Consider the following 27,468-nt stretch of genomic DNA (forward strand, 5'->3'; position numbering starts at 1 on the left):
TTTACATATAAAAAAATAATTATGTATAATTAAGATTTACATTTAAAATACGTAGAGAGTTCAATGCCTGTAATGTAAATGTGTTCTATTATTTTCATCTACCTATATATATATAATAAAATCATGGAAATTATAAATATGATTAATAGACATATTATTTATTTATTATAGATATTTTTCGGTATTTCCTGAATAATTTGATTTTTCCATAATGATTTCCACTTCCGACAAATACAGAAAATTATTACGTATTTCCCACAATATAAGTCACAATGAAGTTATATCGGATAACTATATCGGAAAATTATACTGTTTCACTGAAATAATTTCGGATTGCTCAATTATATATAATTGCTTTGATATAAAAATCACGATCAAAAAATTATTTTTAATTATATATTGTTTAAGAATAAATTATTTTTAATAATAATGGAACTTCTATATTTTATATTTCGTTACATGAAATTCTCGATATCTGTATTATCTATATTTTATGATTAATTATTTTTTTTTTGTGAAAATAATTATTCATAATTTTATTTACAAAATAAATTGGAAGAAAAAAATTCAATGTATATATGATCTCAAGCTCAATTAGGAATTTTAGTCATTAATAAATAAATATCAATCTTCATTACGCATATTATTTTAATTTATAGTAATTAAATATTTTTAATATTTAATATTTTTTTTAAACATTCAAAGATTATGTTTTTGAATTTTGAATTAAATATTAAAAAATGTTAACGCATGTTAAGATAATGAAATTATTTAAGTTTATCATTTTCATATTTTTATATATATATTATTATAATTTTGCAACAATTTTATTTTGTTATTTAATCTTTTTAATTTAATTTTTTTTTGTTAACTAATTAGCATTATTTGATAGAATAATAAGAATTCTCATGCAATTCAAAATTTTTTAACTTTATCAATTAATTATTTTCATGTCATTGATAAAATACTAATGATAACATAAATGTGTTTCATTTATTAATAAATATATTATGAAATCAATAGAATCTTGAAACATTTTATAATGAGAATATTGTAATTATTTAATTATATAATATTAGCATTTAATATTAATTATATTATATTATTTAAATAAAATTATTTTAATATTATTTCAAATAAATTTCAAATAAAAAACCATAATTTTATGTTAATAGTATTTATTTACAATATTGATTTATTTACATACGAATTGTTATACAATTGGTGCATAATTATTATAAGTACATTTAATTTACAAATTGAATTTTGTAAAATATTCCATAAATAATATACAGAATGAATTATATCCTAATTTTTAAAATAATACTGTGCATATTTTCATTTTTTTATAAAAGATTTCATTTCAAATAAATTTTTTAGTATTATTTATATTGATAGAACTTTCATATTATTGGAAACAAGATTTTATGTATTATCTAAATTATATTATTAGTATAATATGACTGTATTTTGTAATGTATTTTATAATGACTGTATTTTGTATGATATAATTATGAAAAGAATAAGAAGTTGTCAAGAAAATATTACGAAAACTAAATCTTTATATCTAAGACTTAATAGTGATTATTCATTATATACATTATTTAAAAAGTCATATTTGAAAGTATCAATTCTTTTTCCTTTTATCACAGAATTATTTTCTCATTTATATGTATTTAAAAATATATTTAACCATATAATGAGTAAAATATATGTCACCTACAATGAAATAGAGTTTTCCTATACTTAACATTTCCTTTATATGCGTACAAATGTTTATTCTTCGCATAGCATGAAATTATGAATAAATCTGGAAAATTGTTTAATCTGAAAACAGAAATAGATTATTAATAGCGTATATTGATATAAATTTCGGGATGGATTTTGACTTATAAAAAGAGAAAGCAATTCTTTTTATAAACATAAAAGGTAAAGCAATAATTTGAAAACAGATTGTTTGGAAATTTACTTGCAAGTAGCATTTTCAATATCGTGATTTTCATCCCAATGGTATTGTGCTTCCAAATCTTCCAGTATTCTTCTAAAAACAAAAGTCGGATCCGGTTATTTTTTATATTAATGTTACAAGGAAGAGAAGTATTAGGAAATAACTCTTTTTATAATGAATTTACAAACATATAAATGAGAAATTTAATTTTTGTTTTTTATTAAAAAATTTATTCTTATTATTGTGCTTTAATAGCTAATTGTTTAAACATTAAAACTTTTTGCATACCTCATATATTTAACATTTCCTAATAAAAACTAACTCAAAATTATATATATTATTATAAATTTAAAAATATATATGTATAGTACAATATGAATTAATTCTATAGGTAGATATTAAATGATTAATTATTTAAAACGAATAAAATGCAAATATTTTACTATTTTACTGAGGATTAAAACAATAAAATAATGATAATCGATCAATTTATGATAAATGAAATTATATTTATTTATTCTCCATCAGGAAGATGACTATGCTATTTTTTATTATTATATCATCTTTACTTTTGTGATTCAGTTTGTTATCTATATGCAATATGAAAATTCATAAATTTCATATATTGCTCGATATTTTTTATATATTATCCATCCACTGGATAATATCTCCTGAAAAATTAAAATATTAATATTATATCATTAGAATGCGTTTTAAAATTTAATTTCTGACAGATTCGAAAAATAAAATTATTTAAATTCAATATTTCTACAATTATATACAATTAAATATAATTATATACAATTAAAGAATATTATAATTTTAAATTGATAACTACAATTTTTTTTCACAACATATGTAAAAAATAAAATATATCTGACGTATATTTTTGCTTACCTGTAACTTCTAACACCCAATCGTCGTTTTCTCATATAGAACATTACTATTGCTCCTATAACTCCAACCATTGACATGGATATGATGGTAGCTATAACTAAATTAACAATAAATGGTAAATAATTATAAATACAATAACAATTTAACAATTCTCATGAACTGTGTTCACATATTTGAATATTACATATATATATTATATATACATTATATATATATATATATATATATATATATATATATATAATACAATATGTGAAAATATTTATAAATGTTATAAAATTTAAAAAAGTATATAATAAATGGATTATTGTAGATGTACGAATTATGATATAAATGGATTTTTTTACAAGTGAAAATATATAAGAAATTTAAAGATTAAGTTTTTTGGTTTTGACAGAAATTCCTGAAATTATTAAGAACAAAATTCGTGAAATATGAATAATTATTACTTACATATCATTCGATAAGCAATCACTGTAATATCCTGCTGATGTTTCTTAAGGCACTTGGTTAAATGCAATAAAGTACCATTTACTATAGGACATTGAAGATCAAGTATTTTACAAAATAATGGATATAAATCTAGATTATTAAAAGGTTCAAGTTTGCAGTTAGACATAAATGCAGGGCCTTTTGCAAAAAAAAAAGGATGCATTTCTATAGCTTCATTATCATAACCATGAAGACCAAATTCTGAATCATTGTTTACTAAAAATAAATATTTCATAAATACAGATCAAATTTTAATATATAGTTTTAAATTTCTAATGTATATTTGAATTATTAGATTCATATTCTGAAGAAATATATTGTAAATTACCTGTAATATTAAATTTCTTTTTATAAAACTCAATATTATCAAGAAGATTTTGAAATGCATATCCCACTTCAGCAATAACAAAAATAGGACCAATACGTGTATTATTTCCATAATGATATTTTTTAGGAATTTCCTCTCTTCTATAAACTCTAAATGTTTTCAATTTTGATGCCATTTGTTTTAATGTTTGATAAATTGTTTCTTCTTTGCCTATAAAATTATTTATTTATTTTATTCAATTTTCACATGAAATAATTTAAAATACATCTAATTATAAATATATATATATATATTTTATATAATGAATTATTATACCAGGATTAGGAAAAATGTGTAATCCTGGTGAGGTACCCACAAATTTATAATCAGAACTGTTAATATATTTTGTTAGATCTATTATTCTATCTAACTTAACAGTTGCCATTCCATGATCACTCAAGTGAACAACATTGAGATCATTTAAACCATGATATTCTATCTTGTTATGAAGATATTTAGTTATATTATCTAATTTTCTAAGAATATTATCAAATTCAAGCCCTTTTATTCCAATACCATGACCATGATAATCTGGTTCTTCAATATATAATATTCCAAAATTAATTGGATGTATAGGATGAATAAACCATGATATTAAAGTATCTATTCTTTCTTCCCAAGGTACATTTTCATTAAAATTCTGATAAAGTTAAAAATTTATTATTTATTTAAAAAAAGTATTATATTTTTAAATTTGTTATAATCAAAAATATAAAAACCTGTGTAAATGTAGGAGTTATTCCTTGATATTCATAAATGCCTCCAGGCCACATCATTGAGCCACTTCGCCTTTGTGCACCTCCTTTTTCATTAGCAGTCTGTTATATTAAAAATTATGTAAATATATATATAATCTATATGAAATATAAATATATATATTACAAATTTTTAATATACCCAAATAGGAAGAACTTTATTATCATAATGATACAAATTATATGAATATTTCGTTATATTTCCAGAAATAACATCATAAAATTCATTATCTATAACTCCATGTGTTTCTGCATATAATCCTGTAGCCATTGTATGATGATTGGGAAATGTTTTTGTGACAAAAATATTCATCATATAATCTGCATATGTGCCTTCATGTCTTAATTTATTCATAAATGGTGTTAAATTTCTATTAAAATAATCATATCTAAAATAAGAAAAAATTTAATTGAAATGATCAATTATATAAAAATTATAAAACAATAAAATGATATAAAACAAATACCTGAATGCATCAAATGATACTACTAATAATTTTGGATGCTGTGATATCAATAATCCATATTTTACATTGAATAATATGACAAGTGTTAGAGCAAATATAATTACAGAATTCATGATGAATGTATATAATATATATAATATATATATCGGTTTTTATTAAGAAAAATTATTTTATTTGATGAATTATTTATTACTGTATTTTCTTCATGCTTTTAAAATCACTTTAATAGTGAGTCTTGTTCGATCTAAATTTAAAATTAAAAATAAATATAATTATTATTGACAGCTTCTGTATATTTTTTTTTAATTAAACAAATTTTGATTTTTAATCAATTTATATATAGATATATATATATAAATGTATTTGGAATTCTTTAAAAATTTTACTAAATGATACTAACTGTAAATTATCAGATAATAATTCTTCATGATAAAATTGCAAATGTTAATTAATTCTTCATCACCACTGTCTGTTAATTACTAAACGCATTCTCTCATTCATAAACTATAAAACTGCAAAGTAATGCAACTTTCTGATACATGATAATCGTATTACTATCTTTTGTAACGATCACTTCATTAAAGAAATGCTTACTTTAATCTAGAATGATTAATAAAACGAATTCGATTGAACTTTAAATAGATTTTTACTATCTACATAGTAAATAAATGTATAATAAATATATTTAAAAAGATATTTGATTTTTTACATTTATATATAAGTAAAAAATAATTTATTTAAACTTTCCTTCAGGATTTTTCTTTGTTCCAAATGTTGGCGAACTTGTTTTTTAACGCAAGCGTATCAAACAAAACTGCAGCGAACAAGAGTGCATTCAAGTATGCGATTGACAGATGCTCAAATCTACGATACATCGTATTTGGAAGAGATGAATCGTGTTTGATATTTTCACATTTTTCTATGAAGGATAACCTTTTGTTCCCATTATCCTTCACGTATCACGTGAAAATTAAATATCGATATTTGGACGCTTATATCGGTTAGATGACGGCGATACGCCGTGTGTTAACAGGTCATGGGGGCCTGTTTCGGCCGCTGCATTTCCAAAGTTACAGACTCCTTGTCATACAGGTTAGAAATATGATTTTTATTTTAAAATAAAAATTATTTATTGAAATTTTTGATTTGTTCATTTTTATCCATGTGTTATTTTTTTCATCTATATAAATTCTTTATGAATATTATATCTATGTCTTTATAATTTTATATGTATTTCTCATTTTTAATGTATATCTAAATTTAAGGTTTTATCAAAGACATACCAGTATGTCCTACCAAGGAGACGAACAAGTTGAGGTAGATATAATGTTGTGTTATATATTATAATTTTAATAATTTATATTAATATATAGAATAATTTTCTTATAGTTTATAGATGACAAAGGAGGTACAGATCAATCTAGAGGATCAAAAACGTAAGAAATTATAATGAGCTTTAGGGCAATGTTTCAATTATATTATATTAATTATATACTTCATTGTTATGCTTTCTGGATAGCCTATTATCGTTTCTCTCCTTAAACAGATTTAAGGTAAACAAATTAATTTATTAAAATTTTTATATATTTTATTTTAGGAATATAATAAATCTATTGATATAATTAATGATTTTAATTAAAATATTAAATGATTACATTTAGTCATTATATTTTTGTTATGAAGATAAAGTTTTCAATGTTTATAATATATTTGTAGAAAAAAAATGGAATCCCTGTAACATTGGAATTATTAGAAGATGGAGCATGGTCAAAGGGTAAAACTAATAAATATGCCAGATTAAACTCTAGGAATGATGCTTCTACAAGGTGCAATAATTATATGAACTAATCCTATATGAATTTCTCCCATATGAATTACTGCAAAACAACAACTAATTGTAATAAAATTATTTATTAGTTCTGGATTGGATACACCATTACAAATTCTTGATGCAAGAACATTAATGAAACAACAAGCATGTGTTTCTTCTACTCCTGGTTCATCATTAGATCTGGAATGGGAACATGAAGGTGAAGAAATTTTTTAATTATGGATAAACAAAATTACATATAAATTCATATAAAAAAAAATTGTTATATATTTAGGAATGCCTCTGCCAATTATGGATGATGAAAAAGTTGAAAGTACAGATGGTTCTATGACACAAACATCAGTTAATAATAGTCAACCCTCTAGTTTGACAGCATCTCCTTGGTCTAGAGTATCAACACCAAATAGTTTAGAATGGGATCCGGTAGAAGCGGATATGGTATGTGTTGATTTAGAGACTGAACAGCTTTTGACTGAAATAGAAAGATTAACGGATAGAGCGTTAAAGGAAACTGGAGAATGGACTAATGCTAGTTGATAAATAATACATTTATAATTAATCAGGATTGTTTGTATTTTTGTATTACAAAAAAGAGTACACAACGGAATTAACATATATAAAATACTTCTAAAAAACAAAAAAAAAAAAAGATTCTACTATTTCAATATTTGTATTGTTGAAACAATATGAAGATATATTTATATTGTTTCAAGATATATATATATATATATAAATACATGTAATATAATATATAATTTAATTAATATAGAATTTTGAAAAAAGGTATATATTGCCTTATACTATATTATTTATACTTTATTATTTAAAAAAAACGCCAATGATTCAATTGAAAGAAAATTTTCTATATTATGTATATGTATATAAATTTTACACGCGTAAAAAATATTTCGTTTCTATGGTTTTTTTAAAGATAATGCGGATACTAATATATTGATACTATTTTTTTCTCTATTGATTGATTCTATTTTATTCTGATGAATTTGAATTTTTATTTTAATTTTATTCGACTTTCACGAGACAATAACTTTATTCCTATTAATCTTTATAATTTTCTATCACATTCGAATCCGATGTACTTTAATAAGACTGTCTCTAATAGCTGACGTTTTTATAGTTTTAATAAAAAATAATACAAATTAAGTTATATAAGAGTGACATAAATATTTAATATTTTTATTTAAAAAATATGACTTACGATCTATTTTCTCTATATGAAATCATTTTTATATATATATCATATAGATATATTATAGATTTATTATAGATTTATATAAGTAAAATAATTAATTAATTATATTATGTTTAAATTTTAAAAAATAAAAATTTTATTAATATGAATGATATAATAATATATTTATTTTAAAAACATTAAAAATTATTAAAATTAATAATTAATATAAATATAAATCATTCATATAATATAAGAAAATTATATCTTTTACTAATAAACTTTTTAATATACTTTAATTTACTTGAAACACTTATTTAAATCTAGACTTTTTCTTATAGATATTATAGATATTTCTTATAAATATTTTTTACTTTTTTAAAATATTTTTAATATAAAATTTATATCTTTGCATAAATATAATCTATCCTATTCTACCATTCATTTTGAAATCATTATTTTAATATTTTTTATTTAAACAGAAACCAATGTTATTTTATATTTTAAATAGCTTATCCTACTTATTAATAAAAGAATTTGAAAAAAAAAAAAAATAGCGATCAGTTTCTATGTTATCAGCTAATAGGGATAGAATTTATATAATATATTATGTATATATCATCGGATTCAAATGTATTAATATAATTTTATTATTTTTATGTTATTTATTTTTACCAAAGATCTTTTATTTTTTTTAATTTTTTGATATGTAAAATTAATTTACTGTAAATAATATTGATCTCATTTTTTTCATACATATAATAAGATAATATACTACTTTAATCTTTTGAAGCATACACGAGTAATACGAAAATTACTTCAACTCGTTTTTTTTATTTTTTATAAAAAATTTTCTATTTAAATATAAAAGAAACTTTATATGAATAACTAATTGTGCTTCAAATGGTTAAACAGTACATATCATTCATGTAACAATATAAATTTTTACATTTGTAAAATTTACTGTTCACCACTTATCTTAGATAGGAAAAAAAAATTAAATGCAAAAATTAATATTAAAAATATTGTATCAGGTGCTATCAATGCAATATTATATTTTTTGCAAATGAAATTATGAAAAGCTTTTTCTGGAGAAAATTTCTTTAAAGCTTAGTATCTTATATGAAAAAGACTATTATATAGTCTAAATAAATCTAGTCACGATTGAATTGTAAATTTTTGTAAAATTTAAAATGAAAAAGAAGAAAAACAAGAGAAATCGAAATAGTACTGATGTAATATTAATGTTGATGCATATTTAGTATACAAACATGTTTTTACTGAAGTTATTACCAAATGATTAGGTTACAATTTTAGATAGATTATCGATTATTAAATATGATGAATAAATTCAAATTCAAATCGAAGTAAGTTGCCTTACAATAGGTACAGAATATCGATATACTTCGATATTAAACGATTTTAAACTTCGATTGTATCGTGTTTGCGGCTTGACTGTGTTACAGTTATATAATTAAATTTAAGATTAATAGTTTGCATTACGAGCGAATCAAAATGTACGCAGCAATAGTAAAGATAGTAATAATGTTAATGATAATAACAATGTTTAATGATAAAAATATGTTAATGATTCAGTGCCATGGCTATTTATGCATTCTATAAATTTTGTCTCTCGTCATATCTTGAACTCTAAAAATTGAAATTAAATTTTTTGAATATGTATATATAATAAAAGTTTATAAAGATTTATATTAAATTGCATGATAAACGCACACAAAAGTATTAGTTGAGCAAACTGTATGTGGCTTAGTATTAATATCTATATTAATCCTAAGCACAAAATATATCTAATATATTAATATGTAAATTGAACACATTGTTCAATATGAAAAAAAAAAGAAAAAAAAATAAGAAGGTGCTTCAAATGATAAAAGAAAAATGTTACAAAACTCTTGTAATTTGTATTTGTATTAATAACAAAAATAAGTCATATGGAAATTAAACAAAGTTGATGATTTTAATATAAATAGAATTGGCAAAAAAATATCAAATTTAAATTCAATTTGACTTATTCAATTGACTATATATATTTTGAAAATTAATATATCCTATATATAAAGTATGTATTGAAACATTTAAATTATTTGTCAAATTTTTTTTATATGACAAATATGTATGGCAAAAGCTTTTTTTTTCAAAAATTTTAAGTATTTCAAATAGGGACCAAAAATATTTTCAGTATTAAATTTTTTTATGCTGTAATACTTTGTGCTGAAACAATTATTTTATGTAAGTTATTGTATATCGAATTTTTCTTCAATTGTCTATTTTATATTTAATTTTAATATTAATTTCTATTTTTCAACGTTAAATATTTAATGAAATTATAAATATTTATTATGTTTTATATATAGAAAAATAATTTATAATTATATCGGTTTTAAAATTATAAACAAAATTTATCACTGTTGGCTTTAATTATATATATATATATATTTATCTGTGCCTAGCATTAGATATTAAAAAAAAATTGTTTCTATTTCATGCACAGCTGTTTATCCTGCATTGTGAGTTTGTGATTTATAAAAATCAACACTGTGCATTTGCTTATGTATGAAATATAGTTATTAATATTAATATAATATTAATTATATAAAATACATAATAAAATACATAATTATATAGTATTTTATATTAACATTTTTGTTTATTTAGATTCAATTTTGGATACAATTATAATATAAAATGCAATAAAATGAAATGAATTTTATTTATTATTAATAATGAATTCAGAAATAGATTTTTATTTTTATTTACAATTCAATATAAAATCAGTCAACAAATTATAAAATTGAATATAAAAATGTATTAAAAAAATTATATATTATGATAGATATTAAAATGAACATGTTTGTATGCTTTAATAAATAATTACTTTATTATATTTTTATGTACATGTTAGAAGAAATGACAAAAATTATCCCTTGTATTTTTAATTCCTTTAATTAGTTAAAATAACACTTAGAATAATGAAACTGTATTTAGTTTCATTATAATGCAACGATTCAATAATTATATTTTATTTCATAATCTATAATGCAAAAGATTCTAAATCTAAATAAAATTTAAATATAAATTGAAGCTTGAAATGGATCATAATATTCAAGATACTATTATTTAAATATATGTGTGTATATTATTCATGTATTCGTAATGTTTAATTATACATTAGCTACAAATACTCACTTTAGCATCCAGATTTTTATCTGTTTTACATGTATTGTTATTATGGATTAAACATATTAAATGATAAATTTCTGAATGAAATTTGACAAGAATTTTTTGTTTTTTTTAAATTTTTTTTTTTTTTCAATTGAAATCAAAATGTTAAAGCGAGCATTACTGAATAATATACATATATATGATGCTTGTGGAATGGATTATGTTCTTAAATTGTTTTAGCTATTATTTAATATTTTAATTATAAATATTGATAGAATTGATTTTATTAAAGTAATTAAATATTTTAAAAATTGATATATTTAGTTTTAGTTTTTATGCAGTTTCATGAAATACAACACAATATCTCTCTTGTTTAATTTATATTAAATTTATATTAATTATATACAATTCTAACACACAAGATATATCTACATCTATATAACAGTGAAGAAGAAAAAAATGTTTATAATTAAAAACTATAGTAACATTAAAATTAAAATTTATTATCATGAAAAATGTTAAATTTATTGTGAGATGAATTTTTGATTAAAACATTTTTTTTAAATGTTTTAAAATAATTTCAAATAGTATGATTTTGATAAAAATTATGTTTGTTTAATACTGGAATAATTGATATAATTAAAAAATTGTAATGTATCAAGCAGATATACGAATTAAATGCAATTTATAATTTCTTTATTTAGAAATTGAAACTTCTAAATAATTTCTTTAAAATTATGCTTTGGAAATATATATTAAATATCAAAAAGTTAAAAAGAAACATCTAAAAACATAAGTATATAACTTATTAAAGAACAAAATAACTAAATTAGAGTTATCATTATTTTTATCTTTATAAAAAACAAATAGATTTCATGAACAATTATTTTGTAAAAATAATATATATATATATATATATTTATACTAAAATGAATATATCAATGCAATTTTTGTTATATATTATTTTCATGAAATTTTGATTATTTTCAGTGTGTATAAATTTGACATTCTTTTTTTAAGTTTAAAAATGTTTCTTGTATGTAAAACGTGTATAAAATTCTTTGTTTTGTTAACATACTTACAATCAATTTTCTGTTATATTTAATATAATTTAAACAAGAAATAGCCGTCGTAAAACAAGTAGAATTATAGCTGATACTAAAGAAGCAATTAGAATACTCCAAAATAAATCATTTGATGATGACATTGTTTCTATTTGTTGATTTATTATGACAGTTGATTGCTGTTGATCTTCAGTCTCATTAATTGCTTCAACACTACGTTGTCTCAGTTGATTTTCTGAAATGCCATCTGTATTAAGTAAATAGGATGTATCAGATGTGGGTGAATCATCAGCCTAAAAATATAATATTTAAAAATATATAAATTGAATTATTAAAATTGATATAAATGATATAAAAAAGTACCTTTAATGCTATTGTATTTAACATAGTTTGTTCTTCTTCTGTGATGGGTTTTTTAACGGTATTTTTAGATAACAAATCAACAACTTTGCCACATGTATCACATTGCCAATTTAAAGATCTATGATAAAAATTTTTTTAAATATTTTTTTTCTATTTATAATATTTAAATCTAGATTTATTTTAATTACTTTTTTGCAAGCTTTTGCCTTTCTTCTTTGCTATAATCTAAAGAACCAATTGTTCCATTTCCTGGTGTTGGCATAAAAGCAATCAAAGCCAATAAAGCTGTTCTGATGCTCCATGAAGGCTGCCATGTCTCTGGATGATGCCCAGAAATGCTGAGGCAAATCTTTTTATTAGTTTCAAAACGTCCATTAGGCTAAAAAGAAAAAGATACATATTTTTTAATTATTCAATATATAAATTAAAAATTAAATATTTCATATTAAAATTGCTTACTGTTAAAAGTATAATATTTGGAGGTTTCATTGGATATTCTGGTGGTAATAAAATTCTACCATGGTAAATACCACCTTCAAAGTCTGTGGATGGTGGGCCTTGTACGGTAAAATGCCATTCAAAAAGATTGTCTTCTAAAGGAGATGCACAATATTCTTCTGTAGCTTCATGAAGTTCTTGAGCTTCCCTCATTAATCTTTTCACAGCTGAAATTTTATTTATTAGATGATGTAAAACTTAGTGTGAACATTACATATGGTATTGCAATAATTAAATGCATTTACTTGTAAATATTTAAATAATACATAAAACTTATTTTTATATTAGAAATATTTTATATTGGAAAAAAAAATCCAATGACACGTTATCGTTAAATAACGTTAATTTATAATAACGTTAATTAAGTAAACATTCTATGAAATTGCAATATATATATATATATATATATATATTGTGAATTCATAAATACAAATTATAATCGTGAGGATAAAGAAATAAATGATAGAATTTGTACTTTTTAATAACTTACCCGGACTTTTCGCGTTGTACTTCCCTTCGAATGACATTTTTGCGAGTATGTCGACCGAGGTTAACAACTGGAATAAAAATAGTACTTGAGCTAAGTGCTATCTGTCTTGTCAGACGGCCTCGATGCATCGACGTAGCCAGTTACAATACATTCTTCACATTTTTTGTTACAATAAATTCAATTAATTGAAAAGGATACGTTGACTTAAGTATAATGACAAAAATAATTTTGACGTGGCCTAATAGGAGCGGCGCATACAAAATCCCACAAAAAATAATGTGAAAGTGGCCGCGCTTATCCCGTGCACGCGCACTTACGTCAATTTCGCCACTTGAAGTTGTTTGCTTATGAATACGTACAGAAGTTAAGTCTAAAAGTTTTATCTCCAAAAATATCAGATATGTAGAATTTATTTAATATTATATAATCTTTGAAATTTATATCAATGTATATTAATTAAAATTTTATAAAATTATATTATATTAAATTATATTATTGTTTTATTTAATATTTTTCTTATAAACACATTATTTTTTGAAAAGTTGATGTCATAAATTATAATATTATTATATTTAAATTTAAAAATATTTAAAAATATTTTAAATATTAAAGAATTGTTTAACTTTTTCATTTTTAACATAATCGTTTAATTATTCATAATAGCATTAAATATGTTGAAATTATTAAAAAATTTTATTTTTTATTTAACCTATAATATTTAATTATAATTTATCGAAAACATATATAACATTAATAATATAAATATAACTACCTTGATTGTGTAATCCTGAAATTTATTATTTTTGCAAAATAGAAGAAGAAACAGAACACAGATATTCGTGGAAATTATAGACTTTATTTTTAGAATATTTTGAATATCATAAAACAACGTAAACATTCACAACAAATGGGAATAGGGTGTTATTTATAATAGTAATAATAATAATGTTATTACGTTATCGTAATAATTAATCATTATGAATATGTCATCATGACGTATTTATAATTATGTATAAGTAAGATCTTTCATTTAATTTTTAGTAATTATCCGTCATATCTTTATATTTTTTTTATTTATTGATAATCATAATAATAGATGATAATCATATTTAATAATAATGATAATCATCGTAATGGTAATAATAAGAATAATAGTAATAATAATAATAATAATAATCGTAATATTTCTATACGTATGTTTGTCATGTATATGTATATATAAACAAATATAATTATGCTTATCTCATAAGAAGGGATAGAGTTCATAATAGCGCTAAACAATATATGCAATACAGTTCTCTTTTGTTATTTTTGCTGTTGTTTCTGTTGTCAATTCTTTTACCATAATTATTCTCATCACGATAGTCATACAGTCGAAGATATTAAGAATAAGATTTATCGTAATAGTAAATAGATAATAGTAAACGTGCGTATGTACAATTTTATCGTTGAATGCCATTCTTCAAATGCTGCAAATATATATAAGTTCGATTACAACTCATGCAGTGTTTTGTGCAAACTCGACGGATACACTTTTATGAGTTTATATTTTACAATCTTGTCAAGTCGATAGCGCATTTACATCGATCAATCGATTAAATACAGAAATGATGAATTGATGATTTTTATAATAAATATGCAATATAACCACAAAATCGTATGCTAATTATACACTTTTAATTACATTATGTTCCTTTAGTTTGCTGCGTGATTATTTTTTAATTGCGTTTCTTTTTTTTATTTTATATATATAAGTATATCCGCCGAATTAATATTGCATAAAACTGACAAGAGAAACGAAGTCTAAGGCTACAATTTCCCTAGAAAAATTGATTAAAATCGCGATTTTGGACGTTCTCTTCGTTCGCCCAACTTCTTTTTATCACGATACGTTTCTTGCGATTACCCCTGTTCCGTTACAATTTATTCTTCTAATATTTCGTCTGACTAACTGTTTCCCATTTTCCAGAAGGCAGTTTTATTTGCACATATAGGAGAAATGAAAAAAACCACGATACGTCGATCAAATAACTGATCGTAATATCTGCTCTTCTTCTTCTTCGATCACTTCAATTATTAACCTCGAAAATTTCATTTATTTTTCCATATTTTTTTATTTTTTTATTTTTTTGGTTTCTTTGTTAACTCGATATGTACATACGATTATCGATATAAGATTATGGATCACAAATTGCGATTAGCAAGCAATCAATGACATTTAACGATAATTACAAAATAATGGTAACCGTATGGTATATAGATATATACACACACGTGCACAAATTTTATATGTTTATGTATATATTTACTGTCGCAGCGATAATACAGAATAATCAGTCGTAACAGGTACATAAAAATAGTGGCGAATTCGATCGATTGTATTATGTTTTATATAACATATAACATATGTTATAAATTTATATATTATAATTTTATATGACGTATAATATTTTATTTTATTTAAAATATATGAAAATTTTTTCTCATAATTTAATATATATATTTATACAAGAAATTATAATAAATTAAAATTAAAATTGTAAGATTGTAAAATTGAAAATAAAAAATGCGATGATTCCACATGAAATTCTTCGTGTAAATTTATCGATAAGTTCGGTAATCGAAAATCGTTGTTCGATATCGAGAGCAACTAATCTCTGGGGAAAAAAGGCGATTTCACTTGCGATCGATCGGATTCGTCATTGCAACGAACGTCATGGCAAAGTAAAGAACGATTCACTGCTATATAGCAAAATAAGAAATTTTCCTTGAATCTTCAAAACGGACACATGCCAGATTCTACGAAGAATGAGGTTAGATTCAAAATTTTCTTGCATTTTTTATTCTGTTTTTTTTTTTTTACCAAAATTGTATAAATCGGATTCGTTCAAGAACTTTTTCCTCTTGAGAGAAGATACTAATTTCAAGATCAAAATTTCCTTACATAGAAAAAGTTTCTTTCGAATATCCGTTATATATATTATACCATATATTATATGTATATATTTAGTTCATCGTTTATGTGTCTCTTATCATATGTATTCGTTTTCCTTGCTCTGTTTCATTGTGTATATATGTGTATATGCGCTATATATATGTACGTGTATGTGTGTGTGTGTGTATATACGTATATAAAAAGATGAGAATCATGTAACTTAACTTTGTATGTATACATATTATGCGTATATACATGTATATAACCATTTATAAGTCATCGCAAAACTCTGTTCCCCGACATGCGCCATTTTATCGAGTTGTACGCGCCAACGAGGCTATTGTATTGCTTGTCGATCATCGAAAAAGATTCGATAGGTATCTGAATATTGATAGATATTTATCTTCATGATTTCTTTCCTTGGCAGATAGAATTCGAAGAATTAACAAAGGTTTTAAAAAAAATTGATCATATTTTTTGAAACAATATTATTATTATTGTTGTTGTTATTATTATTATTATTATTATTATCATTTTGAAGACATTTCATTTTTTGAAGATACATACGTAAAAAAAAAAGGAACTCTGCAAAATTTCCGGTGTAGATTGTATTTGGTTTTTTATATTCTTAAAAATTCATGTGTATTCTTTGTTAAAGCGTTTACATGTGGTTCCTTGATAATTAATAATGCAATCGCAGATTCTTTCGATTTTTTTTATCGCTCTGCTTTTCCTTCGACTTCCTTCTTATTGAAAATCTAGATACTAAACATCGACGCATATGATTTCGGGTGACGCTACAAATCACGGAGTAACATTAGACAGAAATAGAAAGAGATATAAAGAGATAGAGAAAAAGAGTGCGTGTCTTTGAAAAATGTAGATAAAATGGTAAAATCCTCGTTTAGCTGTTCTCCTTGTTTATCACGGAGGGACAAAAAGTATTTCGAACGAGTTCGTAACAATCTAAGAGATCGCTCCACTCTTCACTGCTCGATTTCCCATTCGATCGACTTCTAATCGTAAAGTTATATACGTTACTAAAAAATCGAATACGATTATATTACATGTTGATGTAATGTATACTTTTCAATTTTCTTTCTTCTTTATTTTTTTTAACCATTACAAAAGACATAACTATTCATTTTTTCTGAAAACATCTTGTTTCTTTTTTTTCTTTTACATTTTAAGAAAATGCAAATGTTTTCAGAATCAATAATATAACAAAAGATACATATTCTATTCAATTTTCGATCTGTTTTGACTTTTCTTGAATACGATGCATACGACTCAGCATGTAGTATAATCGTAAATGTTAAATCGCGTATTAAAGTTATATATTTAATGCATGTTACATTATTATACCCGTACTTTCTCGTACAATGATGAAACTTAAAATGTGAGACAAAAAAAAAAGAAAAAAAAAGAATCGATCCGGGAGTCGAGAGGATGTTTTAGTGGATGCGCACATAAGTCTAAGAGAAAGGCTTTGGGTTCAATCCCAATCGTAAGCTTAACGATATACACGCTTCTACATTATAATACAGTTCTCGTTTTTCTTTTTTTTTTTTCTATTGATCTTTGCTACGCCAATGCATGCACTTCCTCCATATTTTAGATTTTGTTTAACGATTTTTTTTTTCTTTTAATTATCTTAGAAAAACACGCGAAAGTGTAAGTCGATAAGTTCGTTGGATTAGCGTTATTTAATTTATCGATAGAATTTAAGAATCAATTAGAAGAAAATGCATTGATCGCGACAAAGAACATGTAGATTTGTCATTATGAAAACGAGGACGGTTCGGATGCAACATAAATGATGATCATATCCTTTTCTAAAGGATCCGATTGATATTCGGTATTTTCCGTGCAATGATAAAAGGATACGACCGTCAAGGATGATCCTGTATTCTTATTCTTAACGATACGTTTCTCTTTTCATCAAATAATGCAAAAATGATCGGCATTGTACGCGTTTCTTCGATAAATTGTACAATTATAATCGTTATTATAATTGTATTTGCCTGATGTCATAAACGGAGTTATAAATTGCACTTTGATCCATGCAAAAAGATTGAAGCAAATGACTAATTTCAATATATATTTATCACAGGATCAATCCTTTCTTCGGATCAATAACGAATCACGCACGTATGAAATATCGTTATCGATCCACGGTGATCCGAGCCGAGTCGATAAGGTTTTCAACGACTTATCGACGATCGATCATTTTTTTATTTTTCCTTCTTTCTTTTTTTTTCTTTTTCTTTAACCTATCTAAAAAGATTTCTACGACACGATATATATTAGGATTAAGACGCCCGCAGAAATATGTACAATATGTTTTAAGAGGCGACTGCATAAAAACGTACGTTGGGACACGGTTCGCGTTCAGGAATCATATCATCAACTCTGTCCACCTGTTTTCTAATCATTTTGCATTGCTTTTTGATTACCTCCTTACTACCACTCGATATAAAAAAATCGCTTTGTTAAACAAGGGCCCCGATAATAACTTCATCGTTCTAGCATATTTTGTGTTCTTTTTCTTCATCTTTGTTTTTTTTTTATCTTTTTCCTTTGAGCGCAATTAGAACGCTAACAATTAAATACTACACTGTATGTGAAATAACGATAATTAATGATAAAAGTTGAATAGCAATTGTGCTGGACACTATATATGTCTTAATTAAAGGATATTGCCATAAATGTCTTATTTAACTGTACATTTTCATTCTTATTCTGTGATTTTACATATTCGAAGGATATTTATAATTCTTTCTGTATTCTCTATATTTTACTTTTGTGTCTTATTATTGTTTTGCGAAATACTAGAACAATATTATGCATAATACAATACAAATTAAATAAATAGAAATTGAATTTATCAACAGAATAAAAGTTCCATTATTGATGCATACAGAAATATTTAACACCATAGTTTACACTTGAAAAATGACTGAACACTGAAAATCCCGCGAGCAGACGGAATTAAAATTTACAATACGATAAACACACTGAACGAATTAATATTTTTTATTATTATAGACAAATATAAGAATTTCTTTATTTGCAGAATGGAAAAAGCTAGAATGGAAAAGAAATGGACAACCAAGGAAAACATGATTATCGTGCGAGCAGAAAATGGATAAGTCGAGTTTTAGTTCAAAAGAGGACAAGCGGATTTTTGGTTACATAATCCTGAATCACCATTATCGTGTCACCCTCGTCGTAACGCAGCTGAAATGACCATCACAATATCGAACAGCAGTAACAGATAATATACATTATGTATATTAACTTTACCAATAGATCTTCGATTTTTATTTTATTTTCATCTTCACTTGGTAAACACTCACTCACACTTTTTATGTACTTTGAAATATTTTTTTTTGTTTTGCGTTTCGATAATGACAATATGAGAATATTAAATATATAGCATCGGTAACATCGGTGTTAACGATAACGATAATAATTAATAGAAGTAATGATATAATTATGATAATAATAATAAGAATAATCATATAATGACAATAATCAAATAAGTAAGAATAATCGTATCTCACGATGACCGCGATAATAATCATAATAATAATTAATTAACACTATATTATATGTATAATATTTATATATATTTATATGTATTTTTTATTTATAGCTGTATATTATATATATATATTTTATATATATATTATATATATATATAATTGTATTTCATTATTATTTAACACATTTCTTTTGTACAAGTAAATCAATTAAGAATAAGTACAACTTGGTAGCAAAGAGAGATAGAATTATATTATTCACTGTATATTTTTATCCATAGTGAGAAGAGATATATATATATATATATATTTATATGTATATATGTATTATATATATATATATATATGTATATACATATATATATTTATATGTATATATGTATATACATATACGTATATTGCATATTTGTTTGCGTATATATGTATATATATATATATATATATCTTATTTAATTCATTTCATTATAATAATATTCTTTCATTATCTTTATTATGTTTCAGATCGTAATTCTTGCACGCCGCTATCTATGTTTGGCTGCCGGAAGTGGTCTTACTCTATCATACTTTCCGTTCTCCTAATATCTACGGATTTTTGTAAATCCAACGTGACTTTCCATTGCGTGACAATGAGAGCTTTTCGTCGCGGTAGCCGCCCATCTTCTCTTTCACTTTTCATCGATCCTTAAAGAGAGGAGGTAGAAAAAACAGCGAAAACGACGAGAAAGATCCGCGACTCGATCGCGAAACCGCTTTATTACTAGAAATATTACATGATAAGGAGCGTGGCACAGTTTTGACGCTACAATCGTTTACGGGGCTGGCCACGATCGAAGAAAATGGGGACGCGACGAAAAGCGCGGGAACGCTTTAACGAATGAAGGAGGAGTCGGAGAGGCATCCAGGAGTCATAAACACTGGAAAATGTTGAGAACTAAACAACTAGCACAGGAAGCAATTAATTTAAAAAGCAATGAGAAAACATTAAAACATTAAAATTGTTTTTGCACCAAGCGACAGAGATAATTGAGATTCTTAAAAAAACAGTGAATTTTAAAAAGAAAAGTCGATATACGTAATATACTATAAAACGGAAGTTACATTGCAAGAAACCGACCGATTAAAATTAATTAAATTATCTATACTTTGAGCTATATAATTATATAATGAGGGGTAAGTGGTCTTCGTGCGAAGAGGCCGCAAGAATCATAAAGGAATTATAGTTTGGCACTGATACCCGTCAGCTTGAACTTAACACGTTCGCAGAGCTGGAGAGAACCAGCATTGGGAAGTCACGTATTCCTATTCGATCCTATTGCTGATGGACTTTATGGCACATCGAATATCTTCCTTAAAACGCTTTGATTCCATTTCGAAACTATGGCGTCTCTTGCCTTATGCATCCAGCATACCTTCAATAAAAAGAAAAGAAAAGAAAAGAAAACAAAAACTACAACGTAACTACGAAACAACATTAACAATTGTCCACCATTCGACTGATTCGAAATATATCTTTTTCAGAGATTACAAAAACTCCACTTCCGGCACCAGGTACGAGCAACGTGTGGCTGTGGCCCAGACTTACGTCGGATAGTAGCAAGAACACACATTAAAATCATAGAAGATCAACGCTATTAGACGTGTTATGCAAGTAGCTATCCGCTTTATTTTCCCTTTGATTTTCTACAAACCATTTCACTTGGTTCAAAGGATATATATATCAGATCTGCGGATGCTCTAATTGGCATTTCCATTCTTTTTCTAGTTTATCATTTCTCGTCTCTTTTGTCTGATGCACCAAATAACCAATACACAATATGAATACATATACACGCGGATTGGTCGAGCATTTTCCTTTTCTTGGTCTCTCCTCGAGGTATCCTTATTTTGTGTTATTTTAAAATGCCTTTTCCTTTCTTATCGAGATATACGCATCACACGTCCAAAAGGAGCACACATGTCATGGTTTATCAATGTAATATATATAGTATGCGTTATAGATTCTTTATGCGCGAACGAGGCCCACGAAGCCTCCGCGAGATTCCTTTCTGTCTCGTCGAGCGTGCCATTTTGCCATCGATCCCTCTCATCATTCTCATCTCTCTGAATAAATACAGGAAAGATGTAGAACTGTCCAATGGATATCGTACGAGCGAAACGACCGTCGTTCATAACGATAATTGACGATCGATTTATGTGTTATAGAATCGGCGAACGAGATTTTAAAATACCACCCGGGTAGATTGGTCGGGATGTGAAGTTAAAACTCTTGGAAGATGTTCAGTAAGTAATTATAGATCGAGGTTAAAATTCTTAGATTCGAATATAATATATATATGCGAATTCTTTTAGGATGAAATTGAACGATTTGTTAGTTTAAAGAGAATTCTCGAATGTTTAGAACATTGATAGAGATTCTCTCGGGAAAGGTAAGTTCATTACGAATTGATGGGAGGTAAGAGGGAAGATTGTTAGGCTGTATTCCTTGGAAACCTTGGTCCATGATCGGCACCAGCTAATTCTTAATTGGAATGATGATATTTCATTACATCTTATTTCTTACTCGTGACTATACAGGATCATCTGATTCTGATCTAAAGTAATTCAATTATCTAAACTTAATTATTCTTCTTGACTAGGATCGATTATTCTATGATGGCATATTCCCTCATTTGAAAATCATTTGAAATTTCACCAATGGAATCAGCTGGTCCAGGATCAAAAGCTATCGACAATTTTTGCTGGAATACAGGGACGAATATAGAACTATTCGCATCATAAAAAACCGATTTGGATACGATGGATCTCCGATAAACTCGTTAAATTCATTCCAAAACAACGTGTTGCTACCGCGGAGGACGCAGTTCCGTTTCCGGTGGGCGGAAAACGACGCGCTCGACGTGCGATGTTTCCTTTATCGTGCCGCGAGAACCATCATCATCAACGTGTATCGATATCGATAGTAATGATGATCATCGTAATAATTAGTAATAATAACCATAGTAATAATAATCATAATAATAATCATAGTAATAATCATAATATTAATTAATTAATTAATAATATATTTATAATATATATGCGTATATTAAATAAATTCTCCGATATAACTTACGACTTAATCCTAAGGCTTAGCTCGACTTAAGATTTAAGTAATCCCGCCACCATTTTTTTTTTACGCGCGGGGGGATGCCCGTGCACCCTCCAGGGCGAACTCCTTAAGAACCTAGTGAATCCTAAAACCGGAAGCTCCGCCATATCGACAGGCCAGCTGCCTTTAAATTTTTCTTTTTTTATTTTACTTCCCTCCTTTATTCTTCTTCCTTTTACTTTAACTTTTCCCTTACTTCTTCTTCTTCCTCTTTTTTACTTTTCTTTTTCGTCGCCTCTCTTTCTCCCCCTACGATTTTTTTTTATTTTTCATCGCTTATACTTCATTTCTGTTTTATTATATATATATATATATGTATATTTTCTTTGGCGGAGACCGCTCGTCCGTGGTTTTTCTTTGTCTCTTGCCTCGATCGTTATTCGCCTCGCGTACAGAAAGTCGAACAACAACGTGTCCCCCCTATTCGTTCCCGCCTTAGCTCGATCCGAGAAGAACAATTTTCCATCGAATTACCTTACATATTTACTTATAGTAATACGCTTTCCTACCACAACAACAGGATCCCTGATAAAAAAATCGGCGAATCTAAAGCGCGATACGCTTGCTCCTATTTGACTCTGCTCCGTGTCTATGCGCGTTCAAGTATCATCACGAAAGAACACTTGGAACGAAACTCGATTCCTCGTCTTCGTTTCTTCATCGCCAACTTCTCCAACGATACTTGCATACTTCAACGGAACATCTTTAAATATACCACGATATATGTTCGATCGCATACACACGCATACACACGGAGATCTCGCTTTTCTCCTCCCGTACAAACAAACTCGCTCGCTCCAGCGCGGTTAAACGGCTCCTAAGTCGCCATGATCCAACGCGACCACGGATCGTAGAGCGGTGAAAGAAGATCGTACGAGTCGTCGTCCGCAGGGAGGAAGAGGACAAAAGAGACGAGGGCACGCCGGGCGTGCAGCTCCTCCCGGCAGGTGAACGAGGCTTCGCCTCGTTTTGGACGCGAGTTGAACGAAGCCAGGCGACCGATTGTCGAGCATCTCCATCGTCGTCCTGGGCACCTGTCGCAGCAGCGGTTGCCGAGACGCGTGCAGCACACGCGACGACGACGACGCTCGTTGTTCCCATGACGCGTTCCTCCGCATCTTCCATCTCGTGATCGGTTCCCTCGTGGTGAACGTTCCTCCTCGGGGTGGCACTTCCTTCTCGACTCGACGAACGGCACGCTGGCGACAATAACCGGGGGTGAGAGACGAGCGATGGTTTGGATCTTTCGGCGGTGGCGGCGACAGCACTGGGACCTTAACACCCATCCTTGCCACCTGAAAAACGTGCAACGCTGCTGGCTTCGTCTTCGTTCCACCACGCTTTGTCGATCGATATGTGAACATCGATATGTCGCATCGTGAACATCGAGAGTAATAATTTTTAAGAGTGGATTCAGTGTTCCGTAGGAATGGAACGAAACGTGAAAAAATTCATTGTTCGTGACTCGTGATAATCTTTTGTGATGATATTCAAGCTGTGAGATAAAGAAATTTGATGTGGATATCATATTTCTTTTGCTGATAAAATTTGGATGATTAAAGATAGGTTTTTCCACTGTTAGAAAATGATTATACAATTTTTTCGTTCCATCCTAATGTTCAATATTCGTCGTTGATGGCGTCAAAGGGAAAGATTTTGATTGAATTGAGATTAATTGAAATAATACTTGAATGAAATTTTCTCTGTAATTCTTAACGATCAAAATCTTTGATCCTGAAACAGATGAATGATGAATGGTGAATTCCACTTGATACATAGTTTATGAAGTTGCAGAGATCAGAGGAGTTATTTGATTCCCGAAAATATTCTAATTTCTAGAAACAAATGTTTCAAAGCGTGTCACTGCAAACGATTTATGGACGATTTTCCGATGGAAAAGCGTAATCACCTTTGAACATGAAGAAATAACTGTGCTTGAAATTGTGCGAGTCTATCGATCTCCTTGTACGGCTTTGCAACCTTGACGTTTAGCATGCAGTGAATTTCATAGGAATCATCTATCTTTCAACCAAATCTCTGAATGAATTGTCCTTTTCTTCAACAGTGTTTTAATCAATAACGATTAATCAAGTTTTTATTATTGAGTAAAAGTTGAGAAAAATGAATGCTAGATATTTTCTTTCTTTTTGATGAGAAAACGTATTTGATTACTATAATGCGTCTTTATTCTTAATTTTTAATCCTTTCGTTGCAGCGATTATAATACCTTTCATTATCAATCATGGCTGTTAACGGCCATCAAGCCTGTTCCAGCCTGTTCTCAGTGCTCGAAGGTCTGACAATAACGGCCACAACTACTTTGTTTCTAATTCTGTTGAGCAACGGACAGTTACCGTGAAGACAATATCGCTCAAACTTTGATGAATGTTAGTAAGTTTGCCAAAGTTTTGTAGTTCGAGGAGTGAGAGCTACTCCCTTGTCTCGTTTTGATACACTAATTTGTATTTCTAACGAGGAACAAGGCACTCTTACGCGTATCTTCCATTAATTACAATCTCCATTAATATAATTTTTATTCTCAATTATTAATTGAGATTCATTGAAACTAGATATTATTGGAATTAATTCGAATAATTTTATCACGGGGCAGAAAAGATATGACATATTCGACGCTTTGCTATTTATAAAATTTCTTTTATCGTCAGCATTCTTTATCGAAAGGATTAAAAATTTTGTTCAGGAATGCACAATGGAATACCTGTACGCCATCAACGATGATATTCAACAAGAAGAATGATGCGGCTAGCAAAGTGTTCCCCATGGGTCGACACTCGTGCAACACGTAACAGGAAGCTGTGAATCCACGCGTCGATTGTACTACCTCTTCAAATTAGTCCCATAACCCAAGTTGCAAGTTAATCGCGACACAATAAGATGAACGGACAATTATTTTTAATTATTTTTTTTTTTTTTTTGGTGCGTATCGTGCATGAGAGTTAATCAGTGTACAATATCGAGCTGTTTTATTATAGTTTTCGATACACGATCACTCGTGGAACTTATTTCGTTCATTCTTCAATATATCTACTATTCTTTATCCAAACGAAACAAAAACGCCTCGTCGTTTATACTATTTCTTTCACCGATAATATGTTTTTAATCAGCTGCTCCTCACTATTTCTCTCACGAATACTCGGCCCATTCGATCGATCCACGAATTCTCGTTCGGATCTCTATTTCTCGAACGACAATCGTTCATCGATCGTTCATGGATCCTGCGAATCGTGTCATCACACTGGCAAAGGGACCATGCAGGGACCGAGAATTCCGATCTAATAGGAGCAAATATAGAAATCGAGAAAGAGAGAAAGTTTGCAAGCTTTCTCCCTTGTTCAGAATCATCCACGTGGGTGTGATGTGTACCTTGATTGGACGAGTGTGAGGCTCACGATTGCGGTTGCGGTGTGCATGGCTCTCGCTTCTCTGCCAAAGCCGGCGGCTTTATCACAGGCTTCTCTTCGGTCACTGGCGTGGGTGGAGCGTCCTTTCTTGGCGGCATCCTTTCGTTTATAGCGTCCAGACCCTTCGCCTCGGCGAACGAAGTGATTTTGTGGTTCGGCGAGAAACCTTGGAGAGCTGTCAACAATAATTCAATCGTCGAACAGTGCAATTTTAGGACAACGGGGTTAAAAAATTATACTGTACTGTATGTTGTATTATTTAATCCATTTATTATTCTATCTACTGCATTCGTTTGATCGATTGCTTACCGTTTTTTAGCGACGTTTTGCCACCCGATAACGCACCAAGAGGCAAAGCTCCAGTGGGCGTGAGGCCCTTCAATTGTAACACACTCTCGCTTTCCTCTCTGAAAGATCAAGACAAATTACAACGATAAGCAAATCGTACTGAAAAAAAAAAGAAGGAGAAAAAACCAGAGCAAAAAAAATGTTTCTCTTCGATTCTGCATTAATTAACCCGAACGAATTTCAATTCCAATGCAAACCATTTATCCACGAAACGTTCGATATTTTTTCGCCGCGGAAGTTCGATCCCAACGAAGAACGAAACAGACGATTTTTCACCGCGAGTTATTTTCCATTTTCGATTTTCTCCCGAGTTCCTGAGGCAAAAGTGATTAACAACGGTGAAACGGACGTGGGATTAATCCTTTGAAAAGCATTCCGTTTTTCTCTGATTACCGATCGACTGTAAAAATTCGATCGATTTTCGTGGCAATATTTCACCGACGTTAATGAATTCTATCAACGTAATTGGAATATATTCGTTCCACAGGGCCGAGTTAATTACTTAATCGTCGGTGTACGATTTCGC

General features: G+C 27.2%; 4 protein-coding genes across 14 annotated transcripts in view; 1 reads left to right on the top strand and 3 right to left on the bottom strand.

The window, feature by feature from the left end:
- Positions 1 to 1,161: 1,161 nt before the first annotated feature.
- LOC107999898 (bis(5'-adenosyl)-triphosphatase enpp4) lies at positions 1,162 to 5,631 on the bottom strand. Of its 2 annotated transcripts, XM_028667638.2 has the most exons (10): positions 5,327 to 5,631; positions 4,927 to 5,170; positions 4,602 to 4,848; positions 4,424 to 4,522; positions 3,981 to 4,344; positions 3,666 to 3,875; positions 3,299 to 3,553; positions 2,846 to 2,942; positions 1,970 to 2,041; positions 1,162 to 1,827 (listed from the first exon to the last, which is right to left on the bottom strand). In XM_028667638.2, the coding sequence occupies exons 2-10, from the start codon at positions 5,037 to 5,039 to the stop codon at positions 1,716 to 1,718; spliced, it is 1,569 nt and encodes a 522-aa protein (XP_028523439.1). In that variant the 5' UTR covers positions 5,040 to 5,170; positions 5,327 to 5,631; the 3' UTR covers positions 1,162 to 1,715. The 2 variants fall into 2 exon arrangements, with proteins under 2 accessions (XP_028523439.1, XP_028523444.1); XM_028667643.2 differs by having other exon boundaries at positions 1,162 to 2,619.
- Positions 5,632 to 5,728: 97 nt separating this feature from the next.
- On the top strand, positions 5,729 to 23,143 carry LOC107999939 (uncharacterized). 6 transcript variants are annotated; one of them, XR_009829483.1, is made up of 9 exons: positions 5,729 to 6,018; positions 6,192 to 6,243; positions 6,316 to 6,362; positions 6,446 to 6,479; positions 6,643 to 6,752; positions 6,844 to 6,956; positions 7,032 to 21,478; positions 21,543 to 22,304; positions 22,374 to 23,143. XR_009829483.1 is itself a non-coding variant. In XM_017060010.3 (7 exons), the coding sequence occupies exons 1-7, from the start codon at positions 5,963 to 5,965 to the stop codon at positions 7,292 to 7,294; spliced, it is 675 nt and encodes a 224-aa protein (XP_016915499.1). In that variant the 5' UTR covers positions 5,729 to 5,962; the 3' UTR covers positions 7,295 to 23,143. The 6 variants fall into 6 exon arrangements, 1 of the variants encoding a protein (XP_016915499.1); XR_009829481.1 differs by having other exon boundaries at positions 7,032 to 19,826; positions 20,526 to 22,304; XR_009829482.1 differs by having other exon boundaries at positions 7,032 to 19,826; positions 20,526 to 21,478; positions 21,543 to 23,143.
- On the bottom strand, positions 10,818 to 14,599 carry LOC107999921 (ubiquitin-conjugating enzyme E2 J1). Of its 2 annotated transcripts, XM_062073672.1 has the most exons (6): positions 14,317 to 14,599; positions 13,545 to 13,611; positions 13,016 to 13,221; positions 12,745 to 12,935; positions 12,557 to 12,674; positions 10,818 to 12,486 (listed from the first exon to the last, which is right to left on the bottom strand). In XM_062073672.1, the coding sequence occupies exons 1-6, from the start codon at positions 14,440 to 14,442 to the stop codon at positions 12,241 to 12,243; spliced, it is 954 nt and encodes a 317-aa protein (XP_061929656.1). In that variant the 5' UTR covers positions 14,443 to 14,599; the 3' UTR covers positions 10,818 to 12,240. The 2 variants fall into 2 exon arrangements, with proteins under 2 accessions (XP_061929656.1, XP_016915487.1); XM_017059998.3 differs by lacking the exon at positions 14,317 to 14,599 and having other exon boundaries at positions 13,545 to 13,689.
- The window catches only part of LOC107999907 (serine/threonine-protein phosphatase 2B catalytic subunit 2), a 165,271-nt gene continuing 152,401 nt past the window's right edge, over positions 14,599 to 27,468 (bottom strand). For all 4 annotated transcript variants that reach the window (XM_062073670.1, XM_062073667.1, XM_062073668.1 and 1 more), the window contains 3 exons: positions 26,904 to 27,001; positions 26,557 to 26,769; positions 14,599 to 24,467 (listed from right to left, as the gene is read on the bottom strand). In XM_062073670.1, the coding sequence (XP_061929654.1) occupies positions 26,579 to 26,769; positions 26,904 to 27,001 (289 nt within the window). In that variant the 3' untranslated portion in view covers positions 14,599 to 24,467; positions 26,557 to 26,578. The remainder of the gene's footprint in view (positions 24,468 to 26,556; positions 26,770 to 26,903; positions 27,002 to 27,468) is intronic.

This window comes from Apis cerana, linkage group LG4 (genome assembly GCF_029169275.1).
Source record: "Apis cerana isolate GH-2021 linkage group LG4, AcerK_1.0, whole genome shotgun sequence".
NCBI lineage: Eukaryota > Metazoa > Arthropoda > Insecta > Hymenoptera > Apidae > Apis > Apis cerana.